The sequence below is a fragment of the Sphaerodactylus townsendi genome, linkage group LG12, assembly GCF_021028975.2.
Source record: "Sphaerodactylus townsendi isolate TG3544 linkage group LG12, MPM_Stown_v2.3, whole genome shotgun sequence".
In the NCBI taxonomy this organism is placed as follows: domain Eukaryota; kingdom Metazoa; phylum Chordata; class Lepidosauria; order Squamata; family Sphaerodactylidae; genus Sphaerodactylus; species Sphaerodactylus townsendi.
In genome coordinates this window covers 13761752-13781056 of record NC_059436.1, presented here as the reverse complement: position 1 = coordinate 13781056, position 19305 = coordinate 13761752, and the positions used below count along the sequence as shown (strand labels likewise).

Here is a 19305-nt window from a genome sequence, read left to right as displayed (position 1 = left end):
GAACAAGCCAGCTGGATCAGACCAAAGTCCATCTAGTCCAGCTCTCTGCTACTCGCAGTGGCCCACCAGGTGCCTTTGGGAGCTCACATGTAGGATGTGAACGCAATGGCCTTCTGCGGCTGTTGCTCCCGATCACCTGGTCTGTTAAGGCATTTGCAATCTCAGATCAAGGAGGATCAAGATTGGTAGCCATAAATGGACTTCTCCTCCATAAATCTGTCCAAGCCCCTTTTAAAGCTATCCAGGTTAATGGCCATCACCACCTCCTGTGGCAGCATATTCCAAACACAAGAAGTGTTTCCTTTTATTAGTTCTAATTCTTCCCCCCCAGCATTTTCAATGTATGCCCCCTGGTTCTAGTATTGTGAGAAAGAGAGAAAAATTTCTCTCTGTCAACATTTTCTACCCCATTCATTATTTTGTAGACTTCAATCATATCCCCCCTCAGCCGCCTCCTCTCCAAATTAAAGAGTCTCTCCTTGCAACAAATACTTTGTGAAGTACCAAGGAGCTGAGAGAGTTCTGAGAGAACTGTGGCTAGCCCAAGGTCACCCAGCAGGCTTCATTCGCAGGAGTGGAGAAACAAACTTGGTTCACTAGATTAGAGTCCACTGCTCATGTGGAGGAAAAGAGAATCACTCGGTTCTCAATATTAGAGTCTACCACTCTTAAATACTACACCATGCAGGTGCTATGCCAAACTATGTTATGAATTAAGTGCAATCAGGAATGTACACCAGGAATTCTGTATAAGGTTTTTGGCCAGTTTGCAGTGTGGATATACCTTCAGTTACAAAATAAGAACACAAGCTGTCACGCCTCTAGGAAAAGTCAATGTGAAACTTCTCTGCAGTTGCTGTATCTTTTGCTACACTGTAAGTTATACTTTATCTCATTCTATACAGTTAGATGATTTAACGTGAAATCTGGTTGAGTTAATCACAGCTAGTACATTTAATAGTAGTTAGAACTGGCCGTGAAATGCAGGGGTGAAGGGGAGTGCTCAGTTATAGAGCAAGAATAGGGAGAAGGAAACGAATGATCTTATAGCTCATATGCCATCTCTTAATCATAGTTAATATATCAGGAATGTCATGTTCTGCCAAATGTATTTTTATAGGGAGATGTGTACTCAATTTTCCATAGCTTAAATGTTATATACTCTATTTACTCAAGTGGAACTCTAGATTTTTTTCCAGCTATGCCTTCCCCCCCCCCAAAAAAAGAAAGAGTAGATCACGTTATGTTCTCATACAAGTTATAGCTATGTCATGTACCCGGTAATAATTTTTTGTGCGTATGTAACCTTTTTTAGAGAGGACACCTTACATTCAAGGTTGTCTACCTTTCGAGTAAATACAGTATCTGTTCACTTTTAAAACATTCAATAAGGTAACACAAAAAAATAAACATCGATTTTTTTTGCTCACTGACTCACAGAAAAGTGTGTGTGTGTGTGTGTGTGTGTGTGTGTGTGTGTGTGTGTGTGTGATGTATACATTTTCCATTGTTGGTACAAAAAGGGCAGTTGCGGATGCAGTGCCGTTCTTCATCACTCAGAGCTCTGAAACCAGTATGCAAATTAGCAGAAATCCTAGCACAGTTGTGGGGCTGGATTTATATCTTCCTCACATCCCCTTGGTATTAACTGATACTAAAGATATGTTGAGGATTTCTTGGTAAATAGAACATGGATTTAAAAGAGCATTAATAACAACTAAAAATAGAATAATAATGAGTAGAATCCTTCTGTTGCATGATGTGCATTACTCTTACTGAGTTCAATAACATATGCTAAGATAGCTTTATAATTTTGGAACAGGATTATCAGTTGGGGGAAAGTTCTCTTCATTATTCTCGATTCTGATTAAGCACTGTCAAAAATAAAAAGGAGGGCAAAATATGTGTCCTTTTTGTTCCCTGTGCTATTTAACATCTACCAATGCTCATCACCTCTGGGTTAGACTACTGAAAACACACTGCCATGGGGCTGTTTTTGAAGACTATTTAGAAATTTCAACTTGTCGAAAATGTGGCAGTGAGGGAGGAGGTAAGAGGAATTGGGAGGGAAAGAACTGTTTTTCTCTCCACCTCTGATTATATTATATCCAGATAAAATGTGTATGTGCAAGTGTGTATTTACCTTTGATCATAATCCAACCATAGGGGACATGAATGTCAGCAGGATCTGTGCTTAATGTTAAGAAAATAACTGAGTTAGTTTTAACTGTGGAGAGGAATCCCAAGCAAGTCCATGCAACTGAGGAAAACAAGGTAGTGTCTTAATGGGGAGGGGGCACGGCACAGTGATGGACCATGTGCAATCCCTAGCATAGCCTCTTCAAAGAATCTTGGGTAAAAGATGCAGGAAGTGTTTTTGCATACAACCCTGAAAGGATTCTGCTTTTAAGAACAACTGGTCCAGGGCTTAGATGTACCAGTGAACTGGTTTAGAAGAAACATAAGAAGAACTCGGCTGGATCAGACCAGTAGTCCATCTAGTCTAGCACCCTGTCTCACAAATGGCCAGTCAGTTCCTCTGGAGGGCCAACAACTGGGCATAGAGGCTGAGGGCTTTCCTTGTTAGCTCCTAGTACCGGATTCAGAGGATACTGTCTCTGAACATGAAGGTTCCCTTTTGTCACAATGGCTGGTAGGCACTGATGGATTTGAATCAGAATTCTCCTTGAATCTGTCTAATCTCCATTTAAAGCTGTGGCCGTCACTACATCCTCTGGCAGTAAATTCCACACTTTAATCACTCACGGTGTAAAGAGGTATTTCCTTTTGTCCGTCCTGAATCTATTGCCCAAGTTGTAGTATTTTGGGAAAGGGAGAAAAAAGCTCTTTTCTTCTTTTTCTACCCCATGCATAATTTTATAAACCTCTATCATGTCCCTCCTTTGTAGTCTATTTTCTAAACTGAAAAGATCTTTCCTCAAAGAGGAAACCCCCTACTCATCTTGATTGTCCTCTTCTGTACTTTTTCCTGCTCTGTGATTACTTTTTTGAGATATGGTGACCAGAACTGTTCTCAATAATCCAAAATGAGGCCGCCTTATAGATCTATACAGGTGCATGATAATATCAGTAGTTTTATTTTCAATCCTGTTCCAAATAATCTCTACCATAGAGTTTGCCTTTTTAATTGCTGCAGCACACTGGGTTGACATTTTTAATGAGCTGATCCTAAGATCCCAAGATCTTTCCCTCTCTCAGGCCCCTTCTGCACACACAAAATAATGCACATTCTAATCCACTTTCACAATTCAATGCTTTTATGAAACAGAGTTACATTACCTAGACAGAAAGCTGGCACCAGGGGACCAAAACCTGAGGTTTGGCCCACGCCATGTGATATGGGTGGCCCACGCCTCCCCACTATGACCAAACAATGATTTTTTTTGTACCAGCTCACAAAGCCACCTCCCACTCCCCATCAAGAACATACATGGCTCTCTCCCCACCAACTCTTTTCCTAATCACAACAACCCTATGAGGTAGGTTGTTAGCCTGAGAAACAACTCCAAGCCAGTGCAAGTGGGTATTAAGCTTGTAAATCTCTCACAAATCACCCCCAGCAAAACATTTACCAAACAATGTCAGCATCATCTCTCACAAAACATCTCCAGTGGTGTTTAAACAAGGGAGCTCAGATTCTTCTTTTAAATCCATCTTAAAGGGAGAATCTGGAGCCCCCGGTTAAAACAAAATTGAAAGTGATGCTGTTTGGGGGTGGATTCTCCCCCACCCTGAAACAGCATCACTTTTGAGGGTTGGCGATTCAGATAAAACATAGCAGATTCGGCTGGAATCTGGGCAAATTTGGGCACATTCGGACAAAAATATGAACAAATGCGAATGCAAGGTATTTGGGTGTGTGTGTGGGGGGGTATTTTTGGTGTTTTTTCAGCCTGCAGGGAGTGTATTTTTAAAGCTAGCGGCACCATGATTTCAGGGCATCATCCAGAGACTGCCCTGATGATACCACCCGAGTTTGGTGATCTTTGGTTCAGGGGCAGCAAAGTTATGGATGCCCAAATGGAATGCCCCCATCCCCATTGTTTTCAATAGGAGCTAACCTGAGATGGGGGCTGCCCATTTGAGGGACCAGATGATACCCTGAAATTTTGGTGTCACTAGCTTTAAAAATACATCCCTGCCAGGCACCCCAAGAAATTTGCCCAAGATTCTTTGTTTTGCAGTGACTTTGCTCCATTGTAGCTAATGAGGAATTTCTGAGGCAGTCTGCACATTTTTGAAGATAGAGGTGCCAGACTTTCAAGGTGGCTCCAAGAGGCTTTGAATAATAGCATCCAAGCTTGGTGAGCTTTGCTTCTGGAGTGGGGGGGGGGAGTTGAGAGAGAGAGCTCAGCCCACAGATTTTCATATGCAGGAGCGGGGAAACAAAATAAGCCTTATGGGGGCCCATAAAATTGAACCCCCAGAAGCAAAGGTCTCAAAACCTGGATGCTATTACCAGGAGGCCCTCCTGGGGCCACCCTGAAAGTCTGGTGTCTCTATCTTCAAAAATGTGCAGCCTGCCTACACACTCAGAAATCCCCCATTGGCTACAATGGAGCAAAGTCACTGCAAAACAAAGAATCTTGGGCAAATTTCTTGCGGTGCCTGGAAGGGGTGTATTTTTAAAGCTAGTGACACCAAATTTTCAGGGTATCATCTGTTAACTATTCTTATGATGCCACCCAGGTTTTGTGAAGTTATGTTCAGGGGGACCAAAGTTATGGCCCCTCAAATGGGTAGCCCCCATCTCAGGTTAGCTCCCATTGAAAACAATGGGGATGGGGCACCCCTTTAGGGGTCCATAACTTTGCTACCCTTGAACCAAACATCACCAAATTTGGGTGGTATCATAAGGACAGTCTCTGGATGGTACCCTGAAATTTTGGTGCCGCTAGCCCTAAAAATGCGCCCCCTGCAGGCCGGAACGTGAAAAAACACTTTAAAAATTAAAAAACACACAAACGACCCTGAAATGTTGGCGCCCCCCCACGTGACCAAATGGGGGCGCCCAGGGACATAGGGTACCCCCTGTCCCTAGGCAGGAACGCCACTGGTTTGAAAGTGGATTTTTCTATTCCGCACAGTAAAATTCAGCTTCAAAGTGCATTGAAAGTGGATCGAAAGTTCATTATTCTGCATGTGCGGAAGGGGCCTCAGTCTCTGCAAGTTCAGATTCTATTAGTCTACACTTGAAGTTGGGATTTTTTGTCCCATTGTGCATTACCTTACACTTCTCATCATTGAACTTCACCACATTGTTATCTACTCACCCAATTTGTGGTATAAGGCACCTTCATTTGCTCAGTGTCGAAATGTGTGAAACAAAGCCATTAATGAAACACATTTGTGTGATATAAGACTCTTTCTAATTTAACTACTGTTTCCCCGAAAATAAGACAGTGTCTTATATTAAATTTTGCTCCCGAAGATGTGCTATGTCTTATTTTCAGGGGATGTCTTATTTTTCTGCTCCACAGCTGCATGATCTGGTGTTCTGCTCGACGGGCATGCTTCCAAACAAAAACTTTGCTACGTCTTACTTTCGGGGGATGCTTTATATTTAGCACTTCAGCAAAACCTCTACTATGTCTTATTTTCAGGGTATGTCTTATTTTCAGGGAAACAGGGTAAGGCTGTTTCTAAGTTAGCAGCGAGACCCTCAGCTTAAACTTGCAAGATATGTGCTTTAGGAGAGTTGACAGCACTGCAGAGTTGTCTGATCCATCTTTCTGCTAGAATTGCTGTTTTATGCTCCTGGTCATGCTAGCATGACTTGTTAGAAAATAAATGGTACTCTCTTTCCCCTACCTCTCTACAGGGCAAGAGCTGGATTGTGAAGCGGAGTTATGAAGATTTCAGAGTACTTGATAAGCATCTTCACCTATGTATTTATGACCGGCGCTTCTCACAGCTCTCAGAGCTACCCCGTTCTGATGCCTTGAAAGACAGTCCAGAGGTAAAATATGAAGCTCATTACCACTTGAAGGAAACCAGCTAGCTGTGAGCAGGCAGGAGTTTGTAGAATGAAAATTGTTCTAGTGTATAAAAAAGGAGGGGGGAAATGTTACTTGAATTTAGGAAGATAATGCACTGCTGTTATATTATTCAAATGCAAACTTCTGCTAAATGAAGAGTGATAAAAGGATCTAGGAAATGGGTTGTGTAGTCCATTGTTTGGAGAAGAACTCTCAATGTGTCAGATGTTTCTGTAATTGTTTGCTATTAGGAGATGAGCAATAGAAGAATTGTAAATAGCAGCACAATGAAAATACTTGATTCTGTTAACTTCTCATTTCAGCTTAATAGCTAAATGAAAAACCTGTTGCAATATACATAGCTTAATTTGAAATTGTGCCATCCCTTGCTAATTGTGGCTGCGATCTGTCTCTTTAATGGAAGCAAATTTTATTTAAAAAATTAATTACAAACCCTCAAAACTGTGCTGGTTTATCATTTGATTATATTTGCTACTTCCTTTCCTTGGAAGTACCAAATATAACTGCATTTATAGGAAATGGTGGCACAATTTTTTAAATATTCTATGTTATGATCATGAAAGTAACATTTTTGAGAAGAAACTCTGTAGAAAAGCTGTTAGATGTGATTCGCATTCTGTGGTACATAGCAAGGACATTTCCTCTGTAAAATAGCATCACTCAGAATGCTTTGGATTTATCTGCAACATATAATACTATTGGAGTTCACTCCCATTCCTAGAATTATTTCACACGGACTCCTTCTCACCCAACATTATTTGAATTGCCACTTGAACATGCATGAGTGTGTTTGCACCTTGTCTTCAATTTCAATTTAACTTGGGGCATTACTGGTACCCTGTACACTCTCCACTGGAATAGCAGTGGCACAATATTTCTTTCTCTCTCTAGGTGAGAGCAGTACCTTTCCTGTAAGCACCATTGAAATATGCCGTATTTCCCTATGGCAAATTGCAGTTAGTACTGCAACTACCTTTTGTCAGTCTGGACAGACCAGAGATATCAGAATTTAAACATCTATAAAAATGCATTAACATTAAAAAAAAAAGCCCAGATAGCGTTAAAAAAAAAAGACCTAACATTGATCTCTGACATATCTGGTCCTCAGTCAGCAGAGCACAGAATTATTTTTACACTTGATACACCCAATAAGTATCAGCAGCTGCCTCATCTTGAAGGTCAGGTGTTCAGCACCTGCAGACTTACACTGGCCTTTCCTTGCTCTCTCCAGCTTGTCACCCAGATGCTGATGGCTTACTTGTCACGACTCTCATCTATTGCTGGCAACAAGATAAACTGTGGTCCTGCCCTCACGTGGATGGAGGTACTGTAGAATATGCAACTCTTGTGTCGTGTTCCTGAGTTTCATTTTTACTGTTTGGCAGGATGGCCCGCATTGGCAGCTTTGCACGCTGTAAATGCAAAATGAGTGTCAAGTTAGAAATTGATGCTGACGGTAGCTTGTTCCCCTTTCGCGTTGTTGCAAAAGACCATGCTAGATTAAAAGAGAGAGGAAAAATGAAGTGTATTTATTATGTTGTGGGTTTTCTGGTCTGTGTGGCCATGGTCTTGTTGACCACACAGCCTGGGAAAACCCACAACAACCAATTGAATCTGACCGTGAAAGCCTTCGATAATACATTGTATTTATTATCCTCCTTGAAATAGTTCACAATGTCTAAGATAGGGTGGTTGCCTTGAGGGGTATTGTCAGACCTGCAATCCAGGTGAGGCAACAGCCCCTCCCCCCAGCTCCTGATCTAGATCAGGAGTGAAGGGGGCGTTGCCTTGGCTGGCTGGCAGTCCTGATAAGCCCACTCAAGGCAGCCACCCCACTCTGCTGTGGGCTTAGCAGCCCCGGCACCCTGCCCCTCAGTGCCATTCTGGGGGCCAGCTCAAGACAAAGACAAAGCCTGGCCCAGCCAAGTCACATGTCATATCCGGTCCTTGTAACAAATGAATCCTGTACTTTTGTTCTGTTGGACATTCCTTGCATGTGAGGCTTCTGATGATGCAGCACACTGCAAGAACAGGAGGTGCACACAGGTATCAGCAGAGTACAACTATAGGATCATCTTCAAGAATGTCCATATTCCAATAAATTGCACTTTGGGCATTGTAGTAAATAAAGTAAGTACTATTCAGAAAAGGTCAGTTCCAGAAAAGCTTTCAGAATTAATTCTCCATTTTCTACACTTGGTTAGTGGGTCAATATTGCTATCTTAGGTGACACAGTTTGCCTTTGATTACATTTCTTCTTCTCACTCCCTTTTTTTTTTAAAGATACTGCTGTGTCTAATAACAAATATCTTATTTTACAGGTACTTCCGTTGGAACAGTCCTGTTTATGTCCCCCTTCACCAGTGGTTGAGGGCTATTTCCCTAGACCTTTAATAAATTTTTGTCTATGAAATATTTGAGGATAAATGGATAATACCCCCCTTCCCTCGTTTATTTATTTTGCATACCACTTGCAATCTGTTCAGAGTTGTTTCATTCTCCAGTTCATGACTCTGGTGCTTAAAAAAAGACAAAAAAACAACTGATCTCAGTCAGGAATCACAAAGGCATCACATTGACACGAAGCCAAGTAAGACTGGGGGCAGAAGAATTTCCCTTTCTCCAAATGGACTGCGTGATCTGTAGCGAATCATGTTTGGCTGTAAAATATCACAGTGTGTCAGCATTGCTGACTGACCTTAGTCTGCATGGGCAAACTCTTCTGTAGCATCCTTGCCCTGGAAGAATCACCAAACAGAAAGGTTATGTTTTGCAGTAGCAAAGTTCTTTACAAAATGCATCTCATGCCCATTCGGCTCAGCTGTACATTACATAGATTATACATAAATAAACCTCAGTTTACCAGCAAATGAACCCTAAATTAGCAATTGCCAAACACTGGCAGCTGCATAAAAATTGTGAATTGGCAATGGATTACAAACGTGGAACTGCATTCCCTCTGACTGTCCTTCAGCACTAATAAATAAATGGAAGTGGGTCATAATCGGCTGAAAAAAAAATCCAAGCTCAATACGTGTCCCACATAATCAACAGGACCTCCATTCTTATGCTGGGAGGGTGTATATACTGTTTTCTCACCCACTGGCACCGTTGCATCCAGGCAGGAGGACAATTATGTGGGAAGGTTAAAACTAAATAATGATAATAAAGTACAAATATTTTCAGGCATGAGCTTTGTGTGTTGCTAAAAAACTTGACAAGGTGAAGTTGAACTATCTTTGTAATAGCAATTGATAGTTGCTTTTAAACAGCACACTGCTGTAAAGCAAAATACACCCCTCTTGTCAGGGTGAAGAAAAGGTAATCTGTTATTTAGGAATTAGCGTGGTATCATTCCTTCTCATTTGCAGGTATGTGATGCCTGCGCTGCACTTTTTCACTCCCACCCTCTTTTACGGAGAACCCTCCAACCTCTGCGGTCTCTGTGGATTTTCATGAAGCCTCTCCTACACACGCACACAAATAAAACAAAGAAGATTGAACTGCATGTCCTCAACAGCCTCACAACCTACTTTGTCTTTTGTTGCAGATTGATAACAAGGGGAATCACCTGCTGGTCCACGAAGAATCGTCCATTAACGTCCCTGCTATAGCAGCTGCCCACGTTATTAAAAGATACATTGCTCAGGCTGCTGATGAATTGTCCTTTGAGGTAAATAACTGCAGGAACTGAACAAGGGAGAAAAATACCTAGTGCTGTATGTGCACTTATTAAATATGGATTTTTGGCATTTTGAATGTCTGGAAATATGAGTGAATGCATTAATTTAAGTTGTGTAGTCAGGAAAAGGCTGTTCTGGTGACCTTTAAATATATTAGACCCCTCCCCCCCAAAAAACCCTTGCATTTAATTAATATTTACCAGTCTTGTTGTTGCAATGCTGTGAAGTCCCTTAACAGTTCTGCTGCCATATTTGATGTAATCAGAGGATATATATAATACTTAAGAAGTATACCTGCTCAGAAAATGTATCAATAAGTTCAGCTTTCTAAAAGCATTTGTATTTTCATTTCATTCTATTCCAAATGGGGAAAGGGACCAGATTTTCAATCCTCCCCTGTTTTGAACTTCTTTAAAATTTGGGCTCAGATCTTGTGCTAACAGTATTTGGGAGAAGACTTGCTCCTGGCTGCTTTTGAAATCTTGATCCCATTCCTCTAATGCCTGTTAGGTGCTTTAGTTGCATGTTGCTTTTAGAAAGTGGCGTTGAGAAGTATAAGGCAATCAAAAACACACATCTCCTGAGTTTTTCAGATCACATCCTTCTATTTAGGGACAACAGAAAACCTAAGGAAATAGGAGTGAAATATTGTTTGGAGTAACAATTCTGTTAAATTACAGAGTAGGTTATTGGCAATATGAAACTGATCACCTCTTAACAGCAGTGAACAATGAAACTGAATTTTCCTTTTCTCAGCATGAGTTTTTAGGCTTTCCCTACTGTCTTGAAGTATAATTAACTATTATTTGGCAACAGTGATAATGGTGGTTAATGCTAACTCTAGTTCTGCTGAGTCAGGATTTGCAAGCCAGCTTCAAATTCTCATTTCAAATATGGGTTATAGAGTCCTGGCTATTATGATTAACTTTTACGATGATGTAATGCTAAGTTAGGATTAACTAGGTCATATGGGAAAGGACAGACTGGTCAGGAGTCATATGAATTATATATTCTGTGTCAGAATCTGGGAGGAGGCTGCAGGTATTACATCTGTACCAACCCTAAGTCTTATGACAACACTTGGTTCATTACTTTGATTGTGTAGATGGTTAAACTGAAACCTGGAATGTCAATCAAGAAATACAAATTAAACCTTGGAACCCCACTCCACCCCCCAAGAAACCCCCAAACCACCCTTCAGCTATCAAGTCCTGTTGCAATGACTATAGCGTTGTATCTTTTAACACTTTTTTAAAGTTTAAAACTTCAATTGTCCTTGACAACTGTTAGCTGTTGAGTGAATTACTGCCGCTTCATATTTGACAAACTCCTAGCTCCTTGTGTGGGTACCATATAGCTTGTGATCCAGATGCATCTCCCTGTAAAGCACTATATATGGCCCATAAATTCCTATTAAATTCCTTAAATACTTGGCTTTTGTTGTTAAAAAATACATTTGTAGACCTCCTGGTGGCAGGGGTAAGCTTAAAAATGCAAGTGCGGTGTGCTTGAAAGACTCCAGAGGCAAACAGTAAGAGTCTCACATTCATGGATGGCACTTTGCTAGTGTCATTTGCAAGCATTAAGAGACTAGTGCAAACTATTCTAAATGTTTTATGTTATAAAAGTGGTCTCCAAGGAATTTTTAAACATCTTCTGTCCTCTTTTTATCCTGCTGATGTAACATCACATTTCCTTGCTGCATTCAGACTGGGAGGAGGATGCCTTTGTAAGGTCATCCTTATTTTCATAGGATGAAGAGGAACTGCAGGGACAGAGCGGCTAATGAAAGATAATGAGAACAAGATAAAAAGGAGTTAATTTGTTGAAGACCCATTCTCCCAAAGGGGTTCATGCTTCTGAGACTTATTTAGCTCAATCCCGCATTCTGTGTTTTAATTAGAAGTGCTTTAAGCCTTTTAGCTATTTTCAAATAAATGATATTTATGAATATATTTAAAATGCGTGTTGCATAGAATTTATAATGCAAACTCACGCTTCAGCATTAGATTTCAGAAGTGCTGATCACACAAGGATATCATGGCTGCTTTTCGCAGTGCTGAAGAGTGTGTGTGTGTGTGTTTCATGTAGTTTTTCATGTGTTTCATTACAGTATTGAGGAAAGGATTTATGTTGTTCATTTCCAGGTGGGAGATATTGTATCTGTTATCGACATGCCTCCAAAGGAGTTGACTACCTGGTGGAGAGGAAAACATGGATTTCAGGTATGCCCTAATATCAAGTTAATGTAGCATTTGAGAAGCAGTTACATGACCACAGAACTGGAAGATTTGAGTCCAATAGCATGTTAAGCCAAGATTTCTAGGGTGTAAGTGTTCAAGAGTCAAAGCTCCCTTCCTCAGTTACAAGGCAAAGAGAGCTTATACCCTGGAAATCTTGTTGGTCTTTTAAGAAGAAGAGGAAGAGGAGGAAGAGGAGTTTGGATTTATATCCCACCTTTCTCAAGGTGGTTTATAAGCTCCTTTCCCTTCCCCTCCCCACAACAGATGCCTTGTGAGGTAGGTGGGGCTGAGAGAGTTCCAAAGAACTGTGACTATGCCAAGGTCACCCAGCAGGAATGTAGGAGTGCGGAACACATCTGGTTCACCAGATAAGCCTCTGCCCCTCCCGTGGAGGAGTGGGGAATCAAACCCAGTTCTCCAAATTAGAATCCACTTGCTCTTAACCACTTCACCACGCTGGCTCTCTCTTAAGATGCTACTGCACTTGGACCTAGTTCTTCTGCTGCAAACCAGCATGACTTCCACCTGAAGTTACTTCAGAATTGTAACAGAGGCCCTTTCCGCACAGTGGAAAGGGCGCTGCTCCACTGGCAGAAAATATGCCGGTGGAGGGGAGGGGGCCGTTCACACAGGAGCGTGCGAGCAGCCCCTGCAGAGGCCAGCACAGAAGAGGCGGCTTTGCATGGATCCGCCTCTTCTGCTTCCCCCCCCCACTCACCTCGTCCTCCAGCGTCGGTCTGGAGAGCTGCAGGGACCCACCCATGCTGCCCTTCGACCTCCAGGGGTTGGAGAGGGGCAAGCGTGGGCCGAGTCTCCAGCAGCCCCTCCAGCCAGCGGCTGGCAAAAGCTATGGAAGACTGAGATGAAGTATTGAGAGCGGCACATTAGCTGCGATGCCGAGTGGGAAGGCGCTGCTTTAAAAAAACCTCCCTTGGGAAGGGAGGTGGAACGCGGGGCCTTCACACTGCTCGGGGCCGCACAGGACGGTGCGAACAGCTGCCCAGGGACCGGTGTTTTTCCGTCCCTGGGCTGCTGTTTTTGGCCCCATGCGGAAAGGGCCAGATACTAATAGATCTCTCTCTGGTACATTCGTAATGAATTGCTTCCATGATTCTAGGAAGATTTAAGGGCTTGAAAACTTCTTTTTAAATCTTGACTGCTAAGAAACCAAAGATCTGTAAAGATGTGTTTAGTGCCATTTTAGTCCTTCAAAGGCTGCACACGCAAGTAGTGGCCACGAAGCTCGCCTTTTTCCCTGGCACTGAGGAAGGCAAACGTCTCCACATTTCTAAGAGAACCTAAAATGACATGTCAGTGACCCTTACAGAGTGTGCAGCAGAGGGCTGGCATAATTCTTGTGTTCTGGGAGTTCATGCTGTTGTTTAGATTGAATCGAATAAAGCAGTCAGAAGATTTGGATCTGGGAATCAGGGTTGCTAAGCTTCCTTCAGGGCAGGGCTCCCTTAATTTTAATAGTTGTGTAAAAAAAAAAGTAATTTATAAACATACACACTTCCTGTTACTGCCTTATTGATAAGATTGTGGAAGAATGCTGGGTGCAGTTATTAAATGTGTAAGAGCCTCCTTGCTAGAGATTTTGGCATCTGTAATGATGCATTATATAACTACAGCCCTTTCCTGTTGCTGTGGCTGTGTCAGAATGGGAGAATTATCTCATCTGTATGATGTCCTGTCTTCCTTTTGTTTCTGCTCGAGGTTGTTGTCTTTCAGTTCATTGCTAGCTTAATAGCTTAGCTGCAGAGAGATTTATTTTCCTCTTCAAAGCAGGACCATCCAGCAGGTGGAGGCCAGTTAATCTTTTTCTGGGTCTGGTTATTCCTCATCAGGCTAACTCAGTGCCTCCAAATGGAGAAAATCTGACCTTGGAAAAGAAGCTGAAAATGAAAACTAGGTTGGAGGCAGCAATCTCATTCCTAACTCCAACAATATAACTCTGCTTGAAGCTGGCCAGAGCTAACCCTGGTGTTGTTCTGGTTCCATTTCTATTTCTCTGTTTTATATACATTACATTAATTTTAAATAAGCGTTCCAAAAATTACAGTGTTCTAGCACTTTCTCTTTTATAGAAAGGAAATAATTACAGTGTATACTGTGTGAGTATAGGTTAGGCTTAACGCTTTGGGGGGAGTCTATGATGTATTCAGTGACAGAGATTAAGGCCTTCAGAAGCAGAACAGCAGAAATTATCAGTGCTGACAAGCAGCCCTAAGGACCATCAGAAAGGGAAATTAGAAGAGTTATGAAAGAGGGAAGACCTTAAAATAGAAACTACTTGGACAACAGCAATCCTGAGCAAGATAGAAACCAACATTAAGATGGAATGGAAATTGCACTGGATACGTGAAATTTATTGCAGACAGACATAAATCTAAGGTTGTCCATCATAAATAATATTAAAAAGTTTGAGTGCTTCTTTAAGACCAACAAAGTTTTTTTTCCTTGGTGTAAGCTTTCATGTGCATGCAAATTCCTTATTTTTAATGATTCGGTTGCTAGCCTTGAGAGTAAGAATCTGGGTTCCCTTAGGCTCATTCCGCACACGCAAAATAATGCACTTTCAAGCTGCTTTCACAACTGTTTTTGCCATTCCGCACAGCTTCAAAGAGCCCTGAAAGCAGCTTGAAACTGCATTATTCTGCGTGTGCGGAATGAGCCTTACTGTTTTAAGTAAAAGCGCTCACACACATTCTTTGCACACACACTCCCATCCCATATCCCTTTTACAAATTTTGCATTGTCTATTCTGCTATTGGGGTTTTTAAATGTTATTTAAGAGTAAGGTGACCAGATGGTCACCTTTGTAGCCAATAATGAGACGGGGAAGGCGGCGGCGTGCTTGATTCGGCGCAGCCCGCCTTGAAAGCGCACGCAGGCTTCTGGGGCTTGCCGATTTGCCGCCCTGTGACAAATGACGGCAGGCAAAGCCCAGAAGGCCATCGCGCTTATCCCTGTGGCGAGCGCACGAGGAGGCTGCCGCGCCTGCCTTAAGCGCCCAAAGGAGCAGTGCAGCAGTCTCCCAAAAATTGGGACAATTTGTAGAACCCGAGGGACGCGGGACAAATTGTCCAAAGGCGTGACAGTCCCTCCAAAAGCGGGACGGCTGGTCAGCCTATTTAAGAGGGAGGGAGGGAGGAAAATGGCAGGGTACAAAAATCAACTTTATGTTTGCTCTTTTAAATGCATTCTAACAACGGAGGGAAGTTTGGGGAGGACTTTTCAGCCCAACACCACTGAGACGATTGGCTACCTAACTCCACTGAGGAAAAATTTGTTTTCAGATAATAGAATGAAAAACATGTATTCCATGTATTTCCTGTTCCCCTGAAAGCCTTATTGCTTTTCAGTCTATAAATTAATATACTTCTCTTTTTGTGGCTTGGAAGAAGGGACACAATTCTGAACTAAGCTAGAATTTTTACATCTGGGATGCGTAATTCTGTTGATAATAACGCTTTTAGTGCCCACCTAATTGCCATCTGGAAAATAATTTGCAAGTGTTTTCTTAAACAAGAAGAGGAAATTGCCAGTGGTATCATTCTATTCTATTTTGTTGATACCATTTATTAACAGTAATGTTACTGGTTCCAGCAATAAGAAAGCTGAACCTAAGACTATTTTGAAACAACCTTTCAGAAAACTGTATTCAGTATTTTTTGCAACATTCTGAAGAAGTCATTGTATCCGACTAGGTAGTGCGAGTTTTCCAGCAAAATGTGGATGTCTAGTATGATCAGGCACATTTTGATTATTTCCCATTTCCCAGGCATTCATGCAACCAAAAATATATTGCCCAAATTTGTTTTTAAAAAGATACGAACTTGATAAGGAGCTAACAGAACATATTTAGAAATGTTTCTGCCCTGCTCTGACAGATCCAGCCTTAATAAGCATTAAGAAATAATGCCTGGTTTTTCTGGCTGTAGGTTACTTATACCAAAATGTATCTCATAGGCACATATTTCATTAGTCAAACTGAGTGAAGGGATATGGTTCATCAAAGGTGCTTTTGAGCTAATGTTGTTAGTCTATTTTGAGTGCAGTGTGTGTGTGTCTGTGAGAGAGAGAAAGAGAGAGTAGCGGATGGAGGGAACCTTGAGTGCAAAGCCAAGATTAAATTGTGCTGCTCCTGAAGAAATGTTTTTTTTAAATTTCCTATCTCAAATAACATCCTTCTTTTTTGGATAGATGTGAAGGAGCAATTAATAGCTTTACAGTTCGGAAGTGGTTTTAATTCTTTCTGGCCACTTCTGCCAATAAATTCCAAACTCCTGGAGGTACTAAAATACCACTTCAGAAAGTTAGTCTCTGGTACCCTATATATAGGTTCCTTTGCTTTGTAGAGACCAGATGGGGTTTTATTATGCCCCTTCCCAAACATTTCTAGGCTCTCCCTCCTCCTGGCCTTGAATTTGTTACATCCTCACTAGGATTAACATTCTTTGGCAATAATTAGTACTTTTGTACTTTTGACAAGTGTAGATATATCATTATTCTTGCTCTGAAGAGGACAACTTTTAAATGAAATAGAACACTTGACATCACATAAAAGAGGGAAGTGCTACATGTTCTGCCATTTCTTAGGGAATTAGGAGCAAGGTCTCTTTGTCGGAATGAAATTGAAAGGAAAGCTTTCATCCATAAATCTGTGTGATCTTCTTTATTCTAATCAGAGAAGGGTCTTGCAAGAGAAGAAAAATAGGGTTTGAAGAAGTGCTGTTGGGCCCTTGGAGCTTCATAATGTACCCTGGCCTTCATCCTTTATCTTCAAAGATGGAGTTACATGAAATGCTTGCAGATTATTTCCAGTGCCTCACTTTTAAAATTGTAAAATGGTCATTGTGTTGGCTCATTGATTCTGTAACAAGGCTTAATTCTAAAAACATCATGCAGCCTGTTACACAAACTAGCTGGGGACCTGTTTCTTGAACAGCTTTCCCTCATACCACCAAAGAAGCCAGTTACCCGCTTCTCCCCTCAACCAAGAAGCAGAAGAAGAGTTTGGATTTATACCCCGCTTTTCTCAACCACAAGGAGTCTCAAAGCAGCTCACAAATTGCTTCCCTTTCTCTCCCCACAACAAGCACCTTGTGAGGTAGGTGGGGCTGAGAGAGTTCTGAGAGAACTGGGACTAGCCCAAGAAGGAGTGAGGAAACTAGCCCAATCACCAAATTAGAGTCATGTGGAGGAATAGAAGAAGAAGAGGAGGAGGAGGAGGAGGAGGAGGAGGAGAGTTTGGATTTATATCCCCCCTTTCTCTCCTGCAGGAGACTCAAAGGGGCTTACAATAAGGTGACCAGATGTCCTGCTTTTGGCGGGACAGTCCCGCCTTACACCAATCTATCCCGTGTCCCGCGGGGTTTTGTACCTGTCCTGATTTTGCCTTCTGGGGCTCTCCCGGTTTCCCGCCCTGTCACAGGGTGGGAAACAGGGTAGCGCCCCAGAAGGCAGTGCGCTCCTGCAGCCGTGCATGCGCAAGCGTGCGCGCACCCACCCCCTGTCCCGGTTTTAAAAGGTGACAATCTGGTCACCTTAGTTTACAATCTCCTTGCCCTTCCCCCCTCACAACAAACACCCTGTGAGGTAGGTGGGGCTGAGAGAGCTTGGAAAAGCTGTGACTAGCCCAAGGTCACCCAGCTGGCTTGTGTGGGAGTGTACAGGCTAATCTGAATTCCCCAGATAAGCCTTCACAGCTCAGGTGGCAGAGCTGGGAATCAAACCCAGTTCCTCCAGATTAGATACACGAGCTCTTAACCTCCTACGCCACTGCTGATAGGGAATCAAGTGGAGGAATGTGGAGGAATAGGGAATCAAGCCCAGTTCTCCAGATTAGAACCCACTGCTCCTAATCACTGCACCACACTGGCTCTGAAGATGGATTCCTAAAGTAGTTGGAAACCCAGCATGGTGGTCTGTCCTGGCGTGACTGCGATGTAGTTGAATGGTCAGCCTCACGAGGTCAGAAAGGTGTCTACACTCATATTGTTTTGTGAGATGTATTTATTCAAAATACTTATTCTGCCTTTCCACCCAAATAGCTCCCAAAGGTGGTGAACATCAGCATGTTAAAACAGTTCGATATGAAAACCTCAAGATGTTAAAACATCGTATAAAATCCATGCATAGAAATGTTTTAAATAAATATAATAGTAAACTAAGAAAGACATATTTGTCAGCATTTTGATACTGAGATTAACAGTGGAGTCCTGAACAGAATTGTTCTCTTCTAAATTCATTAAAGTCAATGTGTTACTCTATTTAGGATTGAGCTGTAAATTACTGTAAATTAGGATAATTTGTTTCAGGAAAATCGCATTTAATAAACTGGCTTTTTTTCAACTGGGGTGGGTGGGAAACGTGTTCTGGAAGAAGCCATTGCATACATCCCTCATGGCATCAATAATTTGGATTAATCTGTTTTTTCTCTATTAATCCAGACTCCCTTAATTGTATGAATTAAAATCCTATCAAATCAGGCCGTACCTTTAAAGCACAGTGGACAGTGGTAACTTCATCTGGCCAAGAGAAGAATGTGAAATCTTAAACCTCCAACCATTTAAAGGTTGAGTTGGTGTACAAAAATTCTCTTTACTGCAAAAACAGCCAGAACATTGCTGTGCTTGCTGTTCTAATCAAATACAGTCATAAATATGCCATAGACCTTAAACTACTATTGTTTGTCTTTTTACAGGTTGGATTCTTTCCTAGCGAATGCGTTGAACTTATAAATGACAAAGTTCCTCAGTCCGTGACCAATTCTGTGCCAAAGCCAGGTATGTATGTGTCCATTTTAAACAAATATGTATAGTCTGACAGAATGCTGGCTCAGATCCTTCTTGCTGCACTCTTCCCCTTTTTCAGCCAGTTATTGAGGTTTTTTGATCTATACATCAGCTACCCATATAAAGTAATTTCTGTGCAACTATACAAATGCATTTCAGTGCACAGTTAATGTTATTAAAATCCTCCCTCCCTCCCTCCCTCCCTCCCTCCCTCCCTCCCTTCCTTCCTTCCTTCCTTCCTTCCTTCCTTCCTTCCTTCCTTCCTTCCTTCCTTCCTTCCTTCCTTCCTTCCTTCCTTCCTTCCTTCCTTCCTTCCTTCCTTCCTTCCTTCCTTCCTTCCTAAGTTTCTTGGTGTGGGAAGATATAAAAAGTGATCAAGTTTCAATAGTTTTTTCTTTTCTTTTCCTTTTCAATCTACTTTCTAATGATGCTTAGGATTGAATTTCATACCTGAATACTTCCATCCCTATCTGAAAGTTAGAGTTTTGCCACAATATTATATATGGAATCTTTTTAAAAAAGTGATTGGAATTAGTCTGCTCTTCAGTGTAATGTTAGA

General features: G+C 41.8%; 1 protein-coding gene across 5 annotated transcripts in view; it reads left to right on the top strand.

Annotated features, from left to right (window-relative positions):
- The window catches only part of ARHGAP32 (Rho GTPase activating protein 32), a 250212-nt gene that overhangs the window by 155301 nt on the left and 75606 nt on the right, over positions 1–19305 (top strand). For all 5 annotated transcript variants that reach the window (XM_048512260.1, XM_048512259.1, XM_048512258.1 and 2 more), the window contains exons 6-10: positions 5843–5980; positions 7252–7344; positions 9571–9693; positions 11851–11928; positions 18656–18737. In XM_048512260.1, the coding sequence (XP_048368217.1) occupies positions 5843–5980; positions 7252–7344; positions 9571–9693; positions 11851–11928; positions 18656–18737 (514 nt within the window). The remainder of the gene's footprint in view (positions 1–5842; positions 5981–7251; positions 7345–9570; positions 9694–11850; positions 11929–18655; positions 18738–19305) is intronic.